This window comes from Erinaceus europaeus, chromosome 2 (assembly GCF_950295315.1).
Source record: "Erinaceus europaeus chromosome 2, mEriEur2.1, whole genome shotgun sequence".
Classification (NCBI taxonomy): Eukaryota; Metazoa; Chordata; class Mammalia; order Eulipotyphla; family Erinaceidae; genus Erinaceus; species Erinaceus europaeus.
The window spans coordinates 119,539,218-119,561,156 of NC_080163.1; the positions used below are offsets into that span (position 1 = coordinate 119,539,218).

General features: G+C 42.7%; 1 protein-coding gene across 1 annotated transcript in view; it reads left to right on the forward strand.

Moving 5' to 3' along the window:
• ZCCHC14 (zinc finger CCHC-type containing 14) overlaps positions 1-21,939 on the forward strand; it is an 89,775-nt gene that overhangs the window by 61,209 nt on the left and 6,627 nt on the right. The window contains exons 4-11 of the mRNA XM_007531442.3: positions 7,199-7,270; positions 10,333-10,442; positions 11,426-11,520; positions 11,631-11,685; positions 14,278-14,557; positions 19,466-19,557; positions 19,895-20,022; positions 21,768-21,908. Of these exons, the coding sequence (XP_007531504.2) occupies positions 7,199-7,270; positions 10,333-10,442; positions 11,426-11,520; positions 11,631-11,685; positions 14,278-14,557; positions 19,466-19,557; positions 19,895-20,022; positions 21,768-21,908 (973 nt within the window). The remainder of the gene's footprint in view (positions 1-7,198; positions 7,271-10,332; positions 10,443-11,425; positions 11,521-11,630; positions 11,686-14,277; positions 14,558-19,465; positions 19,558-19,894; positions 20,023-21,767; positions 21,909-21,939) is intronic.

Consider the following 21,939-nt stretch of genomic DNA (forward strand, 5'->3'; position numbering starts at 1 on the left):
TTCGCAGGAGCGGGTGTTAAGCTCTGTAGAGGCATCTGTGGATATCCTAACATCAAGACATTCCAGAAGATCCCTGCCCAGTAAATTGGTGCTAATATCAGCTACCAAAGGGTGGAAGTGTCCGGTAGTCCCTTCAGGGTCTTCCCACATGAGCGAATCTCTTGTGAGAAAGGCTTGGGTCAACCCTCCAATTCCATGTAAACGGGGTCCTGGGAGGAGTTCCCAATTTTGGGGAACCTCTGCTTCCCTTAAAATCGTCTTTTCTGCCCCCATGTCAATCAAACATTTAAAAGGAATATTGCCAATCCTTACTGTCATAGTAGGGTGACCTCGTTCTAAAACAGGAGTGGTCCACAAAATCACAGGCCCCGAATTTGTACCATTCAGGGGCATGCCATCTTTATGAAACTTGGACCAACAATCTCTCCTCCAATGAAAACCTTTCTGACATCTAGGACAAGGTGTTCATGGCCTCTGGCTCCCTGACTGATGGCGGGGTTGCCCTGACTGGAGGCGTGGTTGTCCTAACTGGAGGCGGGATCGTGGCTTATCTGAACATTGGTTACACCAATGCCCTTGGCGACCGCACTGAAAGCAGGTCCTGTTTTGATTATGTGGGGTAACTGCATAAGCCTGTGTCATAATGGGTGCCCCATAAGAGCCTGGTCTAAGTTCCTGTGTTGCTAAAATCCAATTATCTGGATGTTGGTGTTTAAGATTGAGGCATGCCTGACGGAATTCTGGAATCATGCCATCCCAGACAATAGAACACAGGAGGAGAGAACGGATTTCAGGATTATAAATCTTTCTCTCTAAGGTTGACTGCACCCTGGCAATGAAGTTAGCTAGCGATTCATCGGTTTCTTGGCGAAGGGAGTTAATGCAGACTGAGGCCTCTCCTGTGGATGGGAAAACCTCTCCTATGCTTGTGTTGCGCAGATGCGTACCTGTTCAAAATAACCGGTTGGAAACTTGGCTTCTGCCTGCTGAATTCCAGTTTCAAACTCTCCCGCTCCAAACAATGCATTAAAATTCCATTCTAGCTATTTGTGACTATTTTTCTGGGATTGTTTTGAGCATTCGTCATGAAAGCATGCCTCCCATTGCAGGTAGAGGGAGTCTGGGAGCACAGCAAGAGCTAAGTCCCTCCAATCTTGGAGGGTATTAAGGTGCTGGAAAAAGCCTCGTAAAATGGACTTGGTCTATGGGGCATGAATTCCCTCCTCCTTCACTGCCTGTCTGAGTTCTCTGAGTTTTTTGGAGGAGTATGGATACCATACCTGAGGGTTTTGTTTATTGGGGGCCACATTTACCAGGAAGGTGTGGACTTGGGTTGATGACGAGGTATCAGCGGGGGAAGGAGTTACGGAAGTGGAAGCCGCTGGGGAAGCGGCTGCCAGAGAAACCAAACAGGTGTCTGCTGGAACAGAACTCTTGGGGCAAACTGCAGGAATTAGGGTGGTTAAGCGCCGAGAACATCTCTTTTAACTTTTGTATCTCAGCCTCAAGGTCTCTTAATGACGAGGTATCAGCGGGGGAGGAGTCACGGAAGTGGAAGCCACTGGAGTAGTGGCTGCCAGAGAAACCGAACACGTGTCTGCTGAAACAGAAACAGAACTCTCGGGGCAAACTGCAGAAGGCTTAGGGTGTTTAAGCACCGAGAACATATCCTTTAACTCTTGTACCTCAGCCTCAAGGTCTCTTAATGACGAAGTATCAGCGGGAGGAGGAGTCACAGAAGTGGAAGCCACTGGAGAAGTGGCTGCCGGAGAAACCGAACATGTGTCTGCGGAAGCAGAACTCTCAGGGCAAACTGCAGAAGGCTTAGGGTGTTTAAGCGCTGAGAACATATCTTTTAACTCTTGTATCTCAGCCTCAAGGTCTCTTAACCTTTTGGCAGGGTGCCTTATATATATCCTGAAAGTTGCAAACATAGCCAAGAGAACCCATGGTGCAGCTCCAATTAAAGCGTCTCCGAGATAGAGAGCCTGTCCCATGAGAAAAGAATAAAGTGTCTGGGACGCCTCCTTGTAAAACGGGGAAAATCCCATGGTGGGGGAAAACAAGGGGCCGCAGAGTCAGGCGGCTGCCACTTACCTGTGTCTGGGTGGTTTTTCTGGACCTCAGGCTGGGCCGCCCTGCAGGGCGTGAGTGCGGGACACGTTGGGCACCAGGTGTCACTTGCAGTGGTGGCAGGATTCAGAAAAAGGAGGTTTGGAGCAGAAAGGGAACACGATCCTTTATTTGCGCTGGCACCTCAGAGTTGGGTGAGAGAGCAACAGTTTGGGCCACGTGAAGGTAGCAAAAATGGCCGCCTCGCGCACCAACCTTCCCTGAGTCTAATCACCAAAGTGAAAGGCCGGCAAGAGAGTGAGGTGCAGAAGAAGAAGGGCTTTTATGGGAATAGCTCTCATGAGAATGAGAAGGGGGAGGAGTAACCATAGCACTCCAGGGTAGGATAATAACTCTCACGGGAATGGGAGGAGGGAGGAGTAACCAAAGCACTCCAACTATCGTGGGAAATTGACAATGCCCTGAGGGCACAACATGGCGGAACAGGCTCTCCCAAGAATGTCCTAACTCTCCTCGGAACTAGCAATAGCCTGAGGCGGCAACATGGCAAATGTGACTCCATCTGCACAATTTCCCAGCACCTTCCTCTTTCCATTTCTCTCTGTCCTATCTTTAAAAAAAAAAAAAAAACGACTAATGTACGTTAAATAAATTGTCTTTTGTATTTGGAAATAAATTACTGTGAGCAGAACAATTAATCTGCTTTATTAGGAGTGCATACCTTACCTTGCTGAGATGTGACAGTTTGTTGCTAACAAGTATAAGAAGGCTCAAAGAAACTTTTTTTTCCTTCCTAAATGAAAACCTTCATTTAGTCAGAGAGAGATCAATAACTCTTTACCCCACCTATTTTCTCAGCCTTATTTATCTCTAGTCTTAATTGGTATGGATCGGTGCTTTCCTGAATATAAATGAAAAGTCATTTTCCCCTCTAGCCACCAGGGTTATCTCTGAGGATTGGTGCTGCCACTAAGAATCCAACACTCCCGGTGGCCATTTTTCACTTTTTTCTTTTTCTTTCTATTTTTATTAGATAATACAGATGGAAATTAAGAGGGGTGAGGGAGAGAGAAAGAGACCCCTGCAAACCAGCCTCACCGCTCATGAAGTATTCCCCCTGTGGGAGTAAGAGTTGGGGGGAAGGTGGGACGAAGACCCCAGTCCTTGCGCATAGTAATATGAGTACTTAACTGGGTGCACCACCAAGCCCCCAAAGGTCACTTTTTTTAAGAAGGTATAAATAACTAGGTTAAGCTACACAATGTACTACAAATAGGAGTTAAGAGTTTTCTGTTCTTTCCCATGGAGTTGGTTTTCCCTTTCTTGAAGTTAATTGCTACTTACTAGTTACTGAGGAAATAAAATCAGTATTATAGAACAGAAAAGACACAAATCTTTAAAATACCAAATTAGTGTATAAATATGTCCATGTGAAATATCCCAGTTTTACCATATTTTCTAGGTTTACTGTTGAAAACCTGAAATAGCTTTTTAAATGAAAGGTTATTTAATTATATTTGGACAAGGTGGGAAAAAAACAAAAAAAACAGCAAAAGCTTACCCAAACCTTGAAACACCAACTAAATTATAGAGCCTTGTTGATTTAAAAAAGAACTATAAAATGAGAACTATAAAATGATACTAAGCCTTGGGGGAATGTGTAAATCTACCCTTATGGCAACAGAAATCATGTAAATTAACATTGTTTTAATAGAGTGATATAGTTGGAAAAAAATACAAAAATAAAAACCTTTATTTTTTTTTTGTCATTCTTTCTTAAGAATCCAGTCAATATATTTACTATAGTGCTATGTCTTCTCTTTCAGTTTTTTCCCTTTTTTTAACTGTATATATTTATTATTGGGAAAGAGACCCAGAGTGTCACCCTGGCACATAGGATGTGCCATCTGAATCAGTATCTCATGCTTGAGAGTTCAGTGCTTTTCCCATTGCTCCACTTTGAATGTAGACAGCAACTTTTTAAATTTAGCTTTTGTATAAGTTGACTATAGATGAACAAAGTTTAGATTCCAACAATTTGGCATATACTAACTGCTCAGAGTAGCAGGAACCACAGGGTTTGATAGACAACTATGATGGTTTGATCATTCATGTGACAAGTTATGGAAAGTTGAGCCAGATGCTGTGTGCTTAGTACACACATCAATTCCCCAGCAGTTTCGTTTACCTGGAATTGTCATGCTAGCTTCGCAGGCAAGAGAGAGAGACGACCAGGGACTCATGGCTGAGCTGGGAAGCAGTATCTCTTTATTGACGAGCGGAGATGCGGTTCAACAATCTAATATCTTCTAATCACAACACAATTCTGTCCTGCATCTCTCCTGAGGCGGAAGAGTCAGGAAAAAGGAAGTATGTAGGATAGGGGGCGGGGAGAAGGAAAAAGCATGAAACATTGAGGATTAAAGCAATGTCCCAGAGGCAGAGGGGTGCTTAGTTAACAATGGTTATGTAAATAGAACACAGTGCAAAGCAGGGGGGACCAAACCAATGAAACAGAAGGGGTCTTAGAAGCAGAATTTAGAAGCATACCAACATGGAATTAATTATCTTTCATTTGCCTGTGTTTTGCTTAGGGACACATTCTTAGAAAATGACTTCAGGGAGTCAGGTGGTAGCGCAGCGGGTTACGTGCACATGGCACAAAGTGCAAGGACCAGCATAAGGATCCCGGTTCAAGCCCCCAGCTCCCCACCTGCAAGGGAGTCGCTGCACAGGCAGTGAAGCAGGTCTGCAGGTGTCTATCTTTCTCTCCCCCTGTCTTGTCTTCCCCTCCACTCTCCATTTCTCTATCCTATCTAACAACGACAACAACAATAATAACTACAACAACAATGAAAAATAACAAGGGCAACAAAAGGGAAAATAAATAAATAAATATTTAAACATTTTAAAAAGAAAATGACTGCAGCCCTACTTTTTCCTAGTTGTCTAAATACACACACCCTGCTTCTGCTCAGATACATCCATCCACCCCCATTGTATTTTGTTTTTTATTTATTTTCCCTACCAGTGTTGTCTCTGGAGCTCAGTGGCTGCGTGATGAATCCACTGCTCCTGGTGCCATTGCTTTCATCTCTGGACCTCTGATTCCACTCTGCCCTGGACTCGGTGGTCTTCACCTGCTATACAGTTCTCAGTGTCACTGGGAGTCCTTGGCTCCTGCTCTTTTGTCTTGAGCCAGTCCCATTTGTAGTAATAATTCTAGTAGCTTCTTAAAGCATTTGGGAGGTACAGTTCTTTAGACTTCTCATGTCTGGAATCATCTTTACCCTGACATGTGACTGAAGTATAATTCTAGGTGGATATCACTTCCTTAGTATCTGAAAGCACTGTTTACTTACTGACTGTAATGTTGCTATTGAGAAATATAAACTTGGTTTGATTCTTAATTCTGTGTGATGACCTGTTTTATGATCTCTAGTTGGTTTTAGGATGCTTCTCTTAGGCCCAAGTGTTTGCCCATTTCTCAAAAACATACTTAAATGGTGTTCCAGAAGATAGTGCAGTGGGTAAAGCATTAGACTCTCAAGCATGAGGTCCTGAGTTCGATTCCCCGTAGCACATGTGCCAGAGTGATAGTTTTTTCGCTTTCTCCTCCTGTGTTTCTCATTAATAAGTAAAATCTTAAAAGAAAGAAACATACTTAAATGTAAGTTTGTCTTCATCTGTTGTATAGAGACTCCACAGGCCCTTTGAATCTGGAGATTAATGTCCACTAATCTAGGGCCCTTGACTTGAGTAATTCTGTTTTTTTTTTTTTTATTTGCCTTATTTTCTTGTTTATTTCCTCCCCCTCCTCCTCCTGTCTTTCTCTCTCTTTTTTTTTTTTTTTGGTAAGAACACTGTTTACCTCTGGCTTATGTTGGACCCCAAAACTAGAACTTTGTGGGTGCTAGGCAGTGGCACACCTGGTTAATGGCACAAAGACCTGGGTTCAAGCCCCTGGTTTTCACCTTCAGGGGGAAAGTTTCACAAGTGATGAAATAGTGATGCAGGTGTCTCTCTGTCTCTCTCCCACTCTTTCCCCCCCTCCCCTCTCTACTTCCCTCAGTCTCTATCCAATAATGAATACATTTAAAAAACTAGAACTTTATTCTATTTGTGTGCTTATTTATTTGTGGGTCCTAGGTCTTATTCATGCATGATTTCACTGCTGTCTTCAATTTGATGAGGCAGGTGTCACAATTTTGTGGTCTGACAGAAGGCTGTGCTCCGTAATCAAATATTCTTAGGGCCTGCCTCTTCCTTGGTGGGGCAGGTGACAGAGTGAGAGTAAAACAGAGTATAGAGGTATTGCATTCAGCCTGCATGTGAGCACCTGAGTTCTAGTCCCTGCTTTGTCTGCCTTACATTGAAAATGTCAACCCCATTCAGAAGTAAAAGAAAAATATATTAGAATTAAAGTATATCATTGCTGGAGAAACACATTATCTATTTCAGCATGCATTGGTTATCCATTCAGTACTTGTTGAGTGTTGGATCTTATGTCTTAGTTGGGTTAGAGTACATTGTGGGCTGGGAGTATGGAGGGGATAAAATACTTTGTTTCACTCTCTGGAAGACTGCTGTTCTGTACTGCCCATACTGGTTAACTCTCCTTGGTTTTTCATGCTGCCCTCAGTTCTATAGGCTCCTTGTCTTCTTTGTCAGTGTCCATGGCACCAAAGGCAAGCAAGCATTTGCAGTCTGAATGAATGGACTACTTTCTAGTATCTGCCTGATTTCACATTCAGGACTTCATTTACAGTCATGTAGACTGATCGAAAAGGAACCTATTTGAGGGTGATTATTTACTGGTAAATAAAAGCAGTCAAAATTGTCAGTGTCTTTCTAGAACTTGCAGGCGCAAACCTTGGATTCTATACTTGAGTAATTGGGTAATATTTGAAGGGGAGGGAAGAAAGCAGAGTATTAATTGTAATAGAACTTAGTCATATGAATTTTCTCCCTTTACCACATGAGAACTGCAAGCATACTAATTCACAATGTTCACAATACACTAGGCTCATCCTGCCACTGCCAGCCAGTAATACCTGGACAGATATGTTGTGAATTAAGTTTGTGGTGTCTGTTTTTAAGGCTTGTTTGTTTATTTGTTTTTAAGGTCTTGTGGTCTGATTCTTCAATAACACCGGTAACCAAATCTTCCTCTGAAGTGACTGAATTCATTTCAAAGGTAAGATGCCTAAGGACTAATTCAGCAATTCAGAGGCTCACATTCCCTGATGTTGATGGTGCTGCAGAGCAATTTTGGTGGTTTGCTCTCTACAAGTAGCATCCTGTTTATGGCCATGGATCCAGGGCCTGACTGGACACAGCCCCCAAACATACTCTGCACTACCTCATCCTACTTCTCTGTTGGTTCTGTTGTTGCTCTTCAATAGAGGCCAGAGGAGGAGAATATGCAGGGGGCACACCTCATCTGTTGTACATACTGGGTTTTCCTATTCATATTTAAATTGATTCAACAAATAGCATCTGAACACAAGGTTCCACCTCATCAGCTGCATGTGTACACACGTGTATACATGTCAGTAAATGCCACAGTATGAACTGCTGTCTTAGCCAAACAGTACATCTTAGTCACCTTTGCTTACAGTAACAGTAACACATCTGAAAGGTCTCCAACGTGAGTTTTTCATTTTCATTGTAAAATCAAGGCTTTACTGCTGTAAGATAAACTTTTCTTTATGGATCTTATTCTGAGATTTTATGGGAGGTTTGTGCTCATTCTCTTTATCTGCCAGGAGTGGAGGATAGGACAAGAGGACTGATTCCCTGCCCCCAGGGATTCATTTTTCCACTTAGAACATTAGTCTCCTGTCCTTTGTGTTCTTTTTTAACATTACTTTCTTTAGGCTTTATGGTGTGGAGGGAGCTTTGACTTTGCATTAGTCTTATCTTGGTGTTTGTAATGACTGATAGGTACCCAGCTCCAGAGATCCTGACCTTTCCCAGATATATGGTCTTCTACCAATCTTGTCCATTATCTCTTCAGACATCTCTTCTCCTGGGACTTCATATACATGTACTTGGACCTTTGATAATGTTCATGGTTCTTGGATGCTGGTTTTGTGTTTCTTACTCTTCATTGTGCTTTAGTTAGAGTGATTGCTGTGTCTTCAGACTCTCTGATGTTTCTCCTCAGCTACTGCTGAGTCTGTTGAACTTCCTAATAAATTCTTCATCTTTGGTGACATGGTGTCAGTTTTTGTTTTTTTCCTGCTTTTCCATTTGATATTTAATATAATAAAGTTTACTGTTGAAATTTACTGTTTATTCATGCATGTTGTTCAGCTTTTCACTGAATTATTTCATGTGTTAGTCGTAGTTATGTTTAAGTCCCTGTCTGATAATTCCACCTCTGAGTCTGGATCTGATAATTACTTCATAATCTTGATAGTAGTTCCCAACCTCCTTTTTATTCTTTGCTTGTTACTTCTTGCAATTTTTTTTATATTTATTTTTCCCTTTTTGTTGCCTTGTTGTTTTTCATTGTTCTTGTAGTCATTATTGTCGTCATTGTTAGGTAGGACAGAAAGAAATGGAGAGAGAAGGGGGAAGAGAAAGATAGACACCTGCAGACCTGCTTCACCACCTGTGAAGCAACTCCCCTACAAGTGGGGAGCCGGGGGCTCAATCCGGGATCCTTACACTGGTCCTTGCGCTTTGCGACACATGTGCTTAACCCACTGCGCTACCGCCGGACTCCCAACTTCTTGCAATTTTTGATGCAGTGCTAGCCTTCAGATTTAGGAAACTAAGGATATGACTAGAAAGACATACTGCCTGTGTTATCATCAAGGTCCTGGAACTGGTCTTAGTGAGAGGGTGGGGGGAATGGGGAGGGAGTGGATTTTGTTATTGCTCTGGTTACCTCCTGCACCACAATTCCTGGGAGTTGAATGGGGGTGGTGGCTGGTGATACATAGGCCTTAATGGCCCTAGAGTGGAAGTTACCTTCTTTGTTCTCACTGAATCCCTACCCCTCAACAGTACTGTGTGACTGTGGCTTATCTGACCCCTCCTAGGGAAGTTGCTGTTGCCTGTTGATAGGTTTGTGGGGCCAGGGGGGTCTTGCATCCTCCTGTCCAAACTCAGTCCCAGACACTGGGCCTTTTGAGGGGGAAGGGATTGCTCAACATCCCTACTTCTCTCTTTGTGTGGAGGTAGGAAGTAATTGCTTCTTCCTCATTCCTGAAAACTTGATGCTTTGCTTGTACTCTGGGAGTAGGCACAATCTTATCCTTCCTCTAGCAGCTAATGAAAAAGCCCAGAATTCAAAGCAGGCTCCAAGGAGAAGCAAAGCCTCTAGAATTTGGAACAAAGGCTCAATGCCCTTTGTCCATTCCATACTTGTCTACAGGAGTGGACTCCCATTCTCCTATTCTACTATAACTGAGACAGCACCTTGTATCCCATCTACTCTGAGGGCTGAGTTCCTCTCTAGGGGGAGCTCATGTGAGGAATGCAGTTCTATGCGGGGCTTGGAACTGACTTTAGGCACTGTCAAGCTTTTTTCTCTTTCTTTCTTTCTTTTTCTTTTTTCTTTTCTTTTTTTTTTTTTTTTTTTGTCTCCAGGGTTATTGCTGGGGCTCGGTGCCTGCACTACAAATCCACTGCTCCTAGAGGCTATTTTTCCCATTTTTGTTGCCTTTGTTGTTGCACTTGTTATTGTTACTGTTGTTGTTGAATAGGACAGAGAGAAATGGAGAGAGGAGGGAAAGACAGATGGGGAGAGAAAGACAGACACCTGCAGACCTGCTTCACCACCTGTGAAGTGACCCCCTTGCAGGTGGGGAGCCAGGGGCTCAAACTGGTATCCTTCTGCAGGTCCGTGCACTTTACACCATGTGCACTTAACCTGCTGTGCTACCGCCCGGCCCCCCAGATTTTCTTTTCATGTCATAGCATTCCCTGTGTGGTGTCAAGGCCCAAACTTGGGCTATATGCATAGCAAAGCATTCATTCTACCCTGTGAGCTGTTTCTCCAGCTTAGAGAGGTTTTTTTTTTTTTTATGTTATTATAGTGAACATGTAACTCATGTATGTGACTTTTTATGTCTTCAGTGCCTATAAACCCCCAAATAGCTAATGGAATGGGTGTCATATTAGTGTCATTATCCTAATCCTACCTGCCACTGTTTTTTGGGGTTTTTTGGTTGTTGTTGTTGTTGTTTTTTTTTTGTCATTATGTAAAATGTTAGCATACTTTCTATGTTTCTTCATCTTTTTCAGTTATCTCAGCTGTACCCTGAAGAAAATTTGGAAAAATTCATTCCTTGTTTAGCTGGCCCAGATTCTTTTTATATAGAGCGAAGCCACATAGATCTGGAAGCTGACCTAAGGTAATACTCCTCCCCCACCCAGGACCCTTCCCCTAAGTGGCTCTGCACTGGTCAGTAGCTATATAGTGTGGGCATGACATAGACTGCCTGCTTAGGAAGGTCTCTTAAGATGATATGTGATTTTCGACACTTTGGTCTCTACCTCTAGAAATTTTCATTGGTTATGGAGAATTTGAAAAGGCTTAATAGGGAGTTGGGCAGTAGCGCAGCAGGTTAAGCACAGGTGGTGCAAAGTGCAAGGACTGGTGGCATAAGGATCCCAGTTCAAGGTTCAAGCCCCTGGCTCCCCACCTGCAGGGGAGTCGCTTCACAGGCAGTGAAGCAAGTCTGCAGGTGTCTATCTTTCTCTCCCCCTCTCTGTCATCCCCTCCTCTCTCCATTTCTCTCTGTCCTATCCAGCAATGATGACATCAGTTCCAACAACAATAATAATAAAAAAAAGGGCAACAAAAGGGAAAATAAATATAAAAAAGAGAAAAGTCTTAATAACCATAGTATGATTTTGAGGTTATAAGGAAAATAATTTTGAACTGTATGCTACCACTTAGTGAAATTTTGGAAGTCTTGGAAAATGAAATCTGACCATTGTTCTGTCCTGTAGTTGAAAGCTAAGGCCACTAATGAGACTGACCTAATGAGAAAATCTTCTGGGCCTAGTGTCTCTGATCCTTTGACCACGTGTAGGTATATTTGATTGGTAAAGGTGAGAGGAGTGCAGGTCACCTACCTGGCTCAAAAGGAGCAACTTCCCAGTCCTTGATAGTAGCAAGGAGTACTTTGTCTTGAAAACTCCATTTTTAGCATAAGGAAGAATGGGAAAGGGGAAGGTTGATAGGGGTAGGTATCACAGAAAGAACTGGCCAGTGTGGGGAAGGATGTCCTCCAATAGATATTTATTTTAATTAAAATTAAAATTTCTCTCCCAAGTAGTGTTTGGTAATACCATCTTCACTGTAATGAAACCACTTTTATTTACTTTTTAGGTATTTGGCTTCATTACCATCTCACATATTAAAAAATGACCATGTTAAGAAATTTTTCAGCACTTCATCTCCCACCCAACAGCTTCAAAGTCCAAGTGAGTTTATAAAGTATACCTAAATAAAAAGAAAATGTTCATAACAAATTTTTAGAAAGAAACTGTTCTTATTGTCTGTAAATTCTATGGCACTTGTTTTTCATCTTCAGGTCCTGGCAACTCCTCAATTTCTAAAGTTGGCACCATGATGGGCATGTCTGGAAGGTGAGCTACATGCTGTGTGACGGCACATTTCTAATAAGCATTTCCCACAGATAACCACTTCTGATTTGTGTCAGTAATTATTTCTAGGTGTCAGGAAATCCCTCACTTGGTAAATTGCATGCCTTACCATGAGTAAGGACCTCAGTTTGAGTCCTGTCATGAAAGCACCGTGGATGACACCAGGGGAAGCTCACAGCTGGAGCAATGCTATTGATAATCTGTCCTTCTCTCTGTGTCTCTATCTCTCCTTATCTAATGCACCAAGAACGAACAAAGTGTCCAAGGAACAAGTAGACTCATACATGTGTAAGACCTTGGTGCTGGGGAAAAAAAAAAAAAACTTTATAGAGTTTAATTGTTCTCAATATTTTTTTAACATTTTCCCTTTTGTTGCCCTTTTTATTGTTGTAGTTATTAGTGTTGTTGTTATTGATGTCGTTGTTAGGACAAAGAGAAATGAAGAGAGTTGGGGAAGACAGGGGGGGAGAGAAAGACACCTGCAGACCTGCTTCACCACTTGTGAAGTGACTCCCCTGCAGGTGGGGAGCCAACCAGGGGCTCAAACTGGAGTCCTTACGCAGATGCTTGCGCTTTGCACCACCTGTGTTTAACCCGCTGCGCTATCGCCCGACTCCCTGTTCTCAATATTTTTTTAAGAGTTATTATTAATGAGAATCAGAGCATAACTCCAACACAAGTGATGCTGAAGATTGAACTTGGAGCCTCATGCTTGAGAGTCTAGTCATCAGAAACTGCACCACCTCCTAGGCTTCTTGTTTCTGTTCTTTCCTTCCTCCTTATAATTATTATGCTGCATCACCCTACTTTTTTTTTCTTTCCATATAGCAACAAGCATTAAACCCAGGTCCTCATTAAATTCAGCAGCCATAGGCCACCTCCCATCACATTTTATTTATTTTTTAGGAGAGATAGACACACCAAAATACTCCTGCGTCTGCTGTTCATGAAATTCCCTTTGTGTTCACATGTGGTACTTGGGATCAAACCAAAGCATAAGAAAGATTTATGGGGGCCTCATGGTTGCACACCTGGTTGAGCGCACATTACAATGTTCCCACCTGCAGAGGGGAAGCTGTACAAGTAGTGAAGCAGTACTGCAGGTGTCTCTTTCACTCATTTTCCCTTTCCTCTCAATTTCTGTCTATCTCTAGCCAATAAATAAATAAAGATAACTTTTTTAAAAAAGGAAAGATTTAGGCATCAACTTTAACTTGATGATTGTCAGTATCATCCTGTGATAGAATAGAAAAAGGACTGATCACTTGAGAAAGATAGAAACAGGCTAGGAGTATGAATTGACCTGCCAATGCCCATGTCCAGCAAAGAAGCAATTACAGGAGCCAGACCTTCTACCTTATGCACTCCATAAAGAAGTTTTGTCTGGGAGTCAGGCGGTAGCACAGCGGGTTAAGCACAGGTGGCGCAAAGCACAAAAGACTGGCATAAGGATCCTGGTTTGAGTCCCCAGCTCCCCACCTACAGGGGGAGTTGCTTCACAGGTGGTGAAGCAGGTCTCTAGGTGTCTATCTTTCTCTCCCCCTCTCTGTCTTCCTCTCCTCTCTCCATTTCTCTCTGTCCTATCCAACAACGACAACAACAATAACAACAACAATAAAAAAAAATTAAAAAGTAGTTTTGTCCTGTGGTCTGGGAGATGGCACAGTGGATAAAGCATTGGACTTTCAACCATGAGGTCCCGAGTTCAATTCCCAGCAGCATGTGTACCGGAGTGATGTCTGGTTCTTTCTCTTGCTTCCTAGCTTTCTCATTAATAAATAAAATCTTAAAAAAAAAAAAAAAAAAAAGTGGTCTGGGAGATGGCTCAGTGGATAAAGCCCTGAACTCTCAAGCATGAGGTCCTGAGTTCACACCCCAGCAGCACATGTACCAGGGTGATAATCTGGTTATTTCCCTCTCCTCCTATCTTTCTCATTAATAAACAAGATCTTTAAAAAGAGAGAGAGAGAAATTAATTTTGTCCAGAATACTATGTGGTGACACACCCGGCTAAGCACATATATCACCATGCTAAAGGACCTGGGTTTGAGCCCCCATTTCTAACCTGCAGGGGGTACACTTCACAAGTGGTGAAGCGAGTCTGCAGATGTCTGTCTCTCTCCCGCCTAAATTAGGATTTAATATTGGTCTCTCTGTCTCAGTTTCTCTCAGTATCTTGAAAAAGTCAGCCTAGACCAATGAGGCCCTGTGACAGACAGCTTGCAAGGGTGAAAAAAAAAAAAAACCTTCAAGTAAGGGGGAAAAAAAAAGCAGCTTAGCCAAGTATCTAGTGGTAACACACATGTATAATTATACATACTTAAATAGGCATATACTCAAGCATTTGCATATGGATACATGATTATCTGTGTTCATATACTCTTATTTATGGATGTGTACATATGCACAAGTGTACACATACACACCTACAGAGGTTTAACTTCAGAATATTGGTTGAGTGGCAGCAGTAGACAAGGGCTTTCTTATCAGCAGTGGTACTAATTTTAGAACTGTCCATGAAGAAGCTGCTGACACAGATCCTAACAGATCTTCCTCCTATCTGCTGTCCCACAGGCCCGTGTGTGGAGTGACTGGCATCCCATCCTCTCAGAGTGGTGCTCAGCACCACATGCAGCACTCAGCCAATGCAGCTGCTATACCCCACTGCTCCCACACAGGGGCCGCAGGCTCAGCGCTGGCCTACCGGACTCAGATAGACACTTCACCCACCATCCTAATGCCTACCAGTCTGCAGACCCCCCAGACCCAGGAGCAAAATGGGATTTTAGATTGGCTAAGGAAGTTGCGTTTGCACAAGTACTACCCCGTCTTCAAGCAGCTCACAATGGAAAAGGTATGTGCTTAATAAGCAGGAAGTCTAAGAACTGAGTATTTTATTCTAAATTATATATGATGTGGGAAAATAGGGGGTAGAATGAACAATCTGGTCATTTAACATGTGCACGTGCCTGCCACATTGTGTGCTCTGGATTTGAATTTGAAGGTTTTTGAGTTCTAATGCCACTGGTAAAATTGAATTAGCATTGTAGTGTTTAAGCTTCGAGCTCCCTCTGCTGGATAGAATGACAATGGTGACTTAATCTATAATTTTTTTTTAAATTTTTTATTTAAGAAAGGATTAATGAACAAAAACATAAGGTAGGAGGGGTACAACTCCACACAATTCCCACCACCCAATCTCCATAACCCACCCCCTCCCATGATAGCTTTCCCATTCTCTAGCCCTCTGGGAGCATGGACCCAGGGTCATTGTGGGTTGCAGAAGGTAGAAGGTCTGGCTTCTGTAATTGCTTCCCCGCTGAACATGGGCGTTGACTGGTCGGTCCATACTCCCAGTCTGCCTCTCTCTTTCCCTAGTAAGGTGTGTCTCTGGGAAGCTGAGCTCCAGGACACATTGGTGGGGTCTTCACTCCAGGGAAGCCTGGCCAGCATCCTGGTGGCATCTGGAACCTGGTGATTGAAAAGAGAGTTAACATACGAAGCCAAACAATTTGTTGAGCAATCATGGATCCCAAGCTTGGAATAGTGGAGAGGAAGTGTTAGGGAGGTACTCACTGCAAACTCTAGTGTACTTCTGCTTTCAGGTATATATTTTGCAGTAGTTTATGGATACGTGTGCACATAAGCTCTCTCTCACAGAAACTGGTGTATATCTAGGTTATGGGACTTTGTTAGAAAGTGAACTACCTGAGATGAAATTAGAGTGTACTATGAAAGGAAAGGTCTCACCCGAGTAATGAAGCTGAAGGGTTGTCATTCCACACGTGAAGTCTCTGGACACAGTCTGAGGTGAAGCATGTTGAGGTGGCAATCGTTGCGTTGGTTAGGTTGTGATCAGCGAATGCAATATTATTTGGTTTGGATTGGGAGATGCATACGGGAAAGTGGGCCCTATCCAAGGGTTCCAGGGAAACTAAAAGCAGGACCTGATCAAATTGTAAGTAGGGCACCAAAGTAAAAACCCAGTGGTAAGGGGTAGACATGTAGCTTCCTGGGCCAGTGGGGGGTGGGAGTGGGCGGGAGGGATGGGTCACAGTCCTTTGGTGGTGGGAATGGTGTTTATGTACACTCCTAGCAAAATGTAGACATATAAATCACGAGTTAATTAATATGAGAGGGGGAAAATCAATTGTATGTCCCAAAGTTTCTCAAAACACAAACTGAATCCTTTTAATATATAGGCTGTGTATTTGATACGCGGACTCTCTCAAAAGCCTAGACCAAGTAGATTAGAAGCATCCAATAGCACAGCTATATACAAGATACTGGGTACTGTACAGCAAACCCTAACAAAAGGACTTTTCAAAGTTAACCCAATTACCAAATAATGTGATGATAACATTAATTATCGACTGTCTTTTTGAACCCTAAGACAGCAGGAACCTCACATCTCCACTATAGAGCCCCTACTTCCCCCAGTCCTGGAACCCTTGGATAGGGCCCACTTTTTTTTTTTTTAAACCAGAGCACTGCTCAGCTCTGGTTTATGGTGGTGTAGGGGATTGAACTTGGGACTTTGGAGCTTCAGGCATGAGAGTCTGTTTGAATAACCATTATTTTATCTCCCCTCTGCCCTATGTAAAAAATTTAAATATTTTTTTAATATTCATTTACTTTGATAGGACAGAGAAATTGAGAAGGAAAAGGGAGTAAATGGAAGAGAGGCATTTGCAGCCCCACTTTATTACTTGAGAAGCTTGCCCCCTACAGGTGGAGAACAGGGACTTAAACCCAAGTGCATGGTGTAATGTGTGTACTTAACCAGAATCACTGCCCAGCTCCCATTTATGTAAATTTTTTAAAAATATTTTATTGGGGGTCGGGCGGTAGTGCAGCGGGTTAAGTGCACGTGATGCAAAGCATAAGGATCCTGGTTCGAGCCCACGGCTCCCCACCTGCAGGAGAGTCGTTTCACAGGTAGTGAAACAGGTCTGTAGGTGTCTGTCTTTCTCTCCCTCTCTCTGTCTTCCCCTCCTCTCTCAATTTCTCCCTGTCCTATCCAGCAACGAACGACATCAACAACAACAATAACCACAACAAGGCTACAATAACAAGGGCAACAAAAAAGGGGAAATGGCCTCTAGAAGCAGTGGATTCGGGCAGGGGTAGATAGCATAATGGTTATGCAAACAGTCTCCCATGCCTGAGGCTCCAAAGTCCTAGGTTAAATCCCCTGCACCACCATAAACCAGAGCTGAGCAGTACTCTGGTAAAAAAAAAGAAAAAAGAAGCAGTGGATTCATGGTGCAGGCACTGAGCCCCAGCAATAACCCTGAAGGCAAAAAAAAAGTATTTTATTTATTATTAATTTATTTTGGATAAAGACAGAGAAATTGAGAGGGAAAAGGAAGAGACAGAGAGGGAGAGAGAAAGATATCTGCACTGCTTTACCACTTGTGAAGCTTCACCCATGCAGGTAAGGACTGGGGGCTTAGAACCTATGCCTTTGCACATTGTAACATGTGTGCTCTACCAGGTATGCCACTACCTAGCCCCTGTAAACTTAATTTATTCAAAAATCTGCACTTGAAAACGAGATCAGGCTTTTATTACACAATAAAATAAGTATATTTGCAGTACTCTGTTTAGGACAGATAGATATTTTTCTTTAAGATTTACTTGTGGGGGCGGTAGTGCAGCAGGTTAAGTGCACATGGCGCAAAGCGCAAGGGCCGGCATAAGGATCCCGGTTTGAGCCCCCATCTCCCCACCTGCAGGAGGTCGCTTCACAACGGTGAAGCAGGTCTGCAGGTGTCTATCTTTCTCTCCTCCTCTCCATTTCTCTCTGTCCTATCCAACAATAACAGCTATGACAACAATAACAACTACAACAAGCACAACAACAAGGGCAACAAAATGGCAAAAATAGCCTCCAGGAGCAGTGGATTTGTAGTGAAGGCACCAAGCCCCAGGAATAACCCTAGAGGCAAAAAAAAAAAAAAAGATTTACTTGTGGGGGGAGAGGAGGAGAAAGACATGAAAACTGGGAATCACTTTGGCACATGGGATGCTAAGCATCAGACTCAGGACCTCATGCATGTAAGTCAAAAACTATAACTGAATACCATCTCCTGGGCCATAGATCCCTAAATCTTAATAGCAACAGATTTTGCTAATATATGAGTTGAAAATGGTTGAATAGAAGATGCTCTCATGTGGTCCGGGAGGTGGCACAGTGGATAAAGTATCGGACTCTCAAGCATGAGGTCCTGAGTTCAATCCCTGGCAACACACGTACCAGAGTGATGTCTGGCTCTTTCTCTCTACTCCTGTATTTCTCATTAATAAATAAATAAAATCTTTTTTAAAAATGCTGTCATGAATTTTAAAAAAAGGGGGGAAGTGAGATGTTCCTGTGTGTCAGCAACTGTATTGTAAACTCTTAACATAGCTCCCATCTAAAATAAAAGTTTACCCAACACACCCATCCAAAAAGATCTGTGTACACATATGTTCTTGGCAGCACAATTTGTAATAGCCAAAACCTGGAAGCAACCCAGGTGTCCAACAGCAGATGAGTGGCTGAGCAAGTTGTGGTATATATACACAATGGAATACTACTCAGCTGTAAAAAATGGTGACTTTGTTTTCAGTCCATCTTGGATGGACCTTGAAAAATTCATGTTAAGTGAAATAAGTCAGAAACAGAAGGATGAATATAGGATGATCTCACTCTCAGGCAGAAGTTGAAAAACAAGATCAGAAAAGAAAACACAAGTAGAACCTGAAATGGAATTGGCATATTGCACCAAAGTAAAAGACTCTGGGGTGGGTGGGTGGGGAGAATACAGGTCCATGAAGGATGATAAATGACATAGTGGGGGTTGTATTGTTAAATGGGAAACTGGGGAATGTTATGCATGTACAAACTATTGTATTTACTGTTGAATGTAAAACATGAATTCCCCAATAAAGAAATAAATTTTTAAAAATAAATAAATAAAAATAATAATGAAAGTTTTTTTTTTAAAAAAAAGGATACTGTTAATAGACAGTGTGGGGATTGAACATGGTTTCTTATTCAGTCTGAAGGCCAGAGGGTTAGTGAAACAATCAGTTGAAGTGGTGACTACTTTTCACAGTCACTTGCTACTCACTATAATTGCTGCTATCCCCAAAATGATAGTGATTTTTTTCCTTTTTTTAATTTGCCCCCCCTTTTATTGCCCTTGTTTTATTGTTGTTGTGGTTATTATTGTTATTACTGATGCCGTCGTTGGATAGGACAGAAAGAAATGGAAAGAGGAGGGGATGACAGAGAGGGGGAGAGAAAGATAGACACCTGCAGACCTGCTTCACCACCTGTGAAGCGACCCCCCTGCAGGTGGGGAGCTGGGGGCTCGAACTGGGATCCTTACGCCGGTCCTTGCACTTTGTACCACATGTGCTTAACCTGCTGCGCTACCACCCAACTCCCATGATAGTGATTTTTAAGGGGAGAGGGGATAAAAGGTGTTAGTCATCTGCCTGTCTACACAGATTTATCTAGGTCCTTATGTCTCCCCTACAACAAGGGAGGATATTGGTGTCAGTGTCAGGGCTCAGTGGACATAGCAAGATCCTCATAATTTGAACTGTGGTCACCAGATGATTTATCAACTTTTAGTTTTCTCAAGTTTGAGGCAAGTTTGATCTGTTTACCTACTCTAAAGGTAGAAAACATTAATTTAAACTTTTAGGTTTTTTTTTTTTCCAGAATCCTTATTGTCAGTAATTTTGTCATTTGTTTTTTCTATGAAAGTTTCTAAGCCTTACTGAAGAAGATCTAAATAAATTTGAATCCCTTACCATGGGTGCAAAGAAAAAACTCAAGACTCAACTGGAGCTGGAGAAGTGAGTGTGCAGTTCTGCAATATATGCTCAGTTTGCTTTTTAGTATATCTTACAGATTCTAGGTGAGTCTGGTGATTGTTGATTACTTTTGACTGCTATTCAAGCCTTAATGCTTTTGAAAATCTACAAAAGTGGCTTAAGTTTAGAGGAAAAACTTTTATAGTGCGTCTGGCAAGTCCGAACTCATGATTTTTTTGTTTTTAGTTTATTTTACCTTGGAGATGATTCTGATGGAAATCCTTTGTGTGAGATGTATGCATCTATACAGAATGTGTGAAATAACTTCTTCAGCAAAGAAATTGAGCTTTCACCTGTACCATGCTTGCTGTTCACACAGGGAGAAGTCAGAGAAGCGGTGCCTGAACCCCTCAGCCCCAGCCCCAGTCACCAACAGCGGAGTGGCACGAGTACCCCCCACCAGCCACGTGGGGCCCATGCAAACTGTGCGAGGCAACCCCACTGCAGGTGGGTGAGACAGAAACTGCCACCCTGGGTGCAGACTGCTCCTCTCATAAGGATTCCACCATAATTCCTCCTTTTTCCTTTATGTTTTTCAGTATTCATAGTATTGTCAATATTCAATTAAGGTCTCTACCATAGGAAAATAGAAAGGATAATTGGGTTTGAAACTGGAGTCTAATTAGTTTTGCCTAAAGTTGGGCAAAAGAGTTTGAAAGTTGTGGCCCAGCAGGTTGCACAGTGGATAGTGTTAGATTTTCAAGCATAAGGTCCTGAGTTCAATCCCCAGCATCACTTGTGCCAGAGTGATGCTGTGGCTCTTTTTCCTTACCACTCACTAATAAATCTTTTGTTCTTGTTTTTATTATTATTACTGAAACACTGGTAAATTTGGACAGGGAGATAGCATAATGGTTGTGCAAAAAGACTTTCATGTCTGGGGCACCACAGTTCCTAGATTCAGTCCCCAGCACCACCGTAAACCAGAATTGAGTAATTATTCTGGTTAAAAAAAAAAAAAAAGTAGAAGCTTGTATGAGAATATGCCCATAATCATCTGATCTCACAAGCTAAACAGGGTTGAACTAGTTAGTACTTGGATAGGGAAAAAATTATATGGAAGAGAAGCATGAGAACGACAGAGGATAAATGAAAATACTTCCTCAAGATGGGTGTAAGAAGTTGTGTTCAGGAGACCAGGTAGTGGCACACACAGCTGAGTACATGTATTACCATGTGCAAGGACCTGAGTTTGAGCCCCCACTTCCCACCTACAGAGAGGACACTTCACAAGTGGTGAAGCAGGTCTGCAAGTGTCTCTCTTTAGCTTTCTATCTCCCCCTCCCCTTCTTAATCTCTCTCTGTCCTGTGAAATAGTAGGGAGGAATGTTGGGGGGGGGTAGAGAGGAATGATCACCAGGAGCAGCAGATTTGTAGTGTTGACACTGAGCCACTGTGATAACCCTGGTGGCAATTAAAAAGGGGGGGGGCACACCTGGTTAAGCACATGTATTATAATGTTTAAGGACCCAGGTTCAAGCCCCTGGTCCCCACCTGCAGGGAGAAAGCTTTACAAGTGGTAAAGCAGGGTTGCAGGTGTCTCTTTCTCCCCTTCTCTACCACCCCCCTCTCTCTTGATTTCTGGCTGTCTCTATCCAATAAATAAAGATAATTAAAATTTTTTTTTTTAAGTTGTGTGCCAGGTCGCTGTTGAAATCTTCCTTCATGCCTGATTCCTGCATCTGACCACCACCACCTCCCCCCACCTCTCTGCCAGACTTAAGCTGTACTGTTGTGCCACAGGTTGCATTAGGTTCTTTGTATAATAGAAATATCCAAGAGTAACATTAAATCAAGAAGAAAAAGTTGCCTATCTTTTAAGTGGTTGCTTGACTAAAAAGATCTTATGTCCCTCAGCCTGTAAAATGAGATGTCTGTTTGTATGTGGATGATTACTTTTGCAAGGACTAACAGTACTACAGAGATTTGGAACCCTTTTTCTTTAATGTTTATGTAGGGAGGAGACACATAGCATGTGGCAGTAAGTATTTGTTCAGTTGTCACATCTGCCACATTGCTGGCTGTGTGACTATGGACAATGGAAATGATAGTAGCTGCCTTCTTGGAGTAGATAGATATGTGATAGATATGCAGGAAGGTGGTTGACAGAAAGTAGACACTAGCTGGTATGACCCCTGTGGCACATGGTCATGGGTGCCACTTTTGGACTGTCACCTGTTCCTTCTCCGCAGCACTGCGGGTGGAAGTGGAACAGACCCCTCACCAGGCAACCCGGGAAGGCAGTTCCTCCGAGTGTTCCAGCTCCTCGCCCAGCCCAATGGGGGTACAGGCCCGGGAAGAGAGCTCAGACAGCGCTGAGGAGAACGACAGACGTAAGGACCCCCAGTGGGCCTCTCGCGGTGC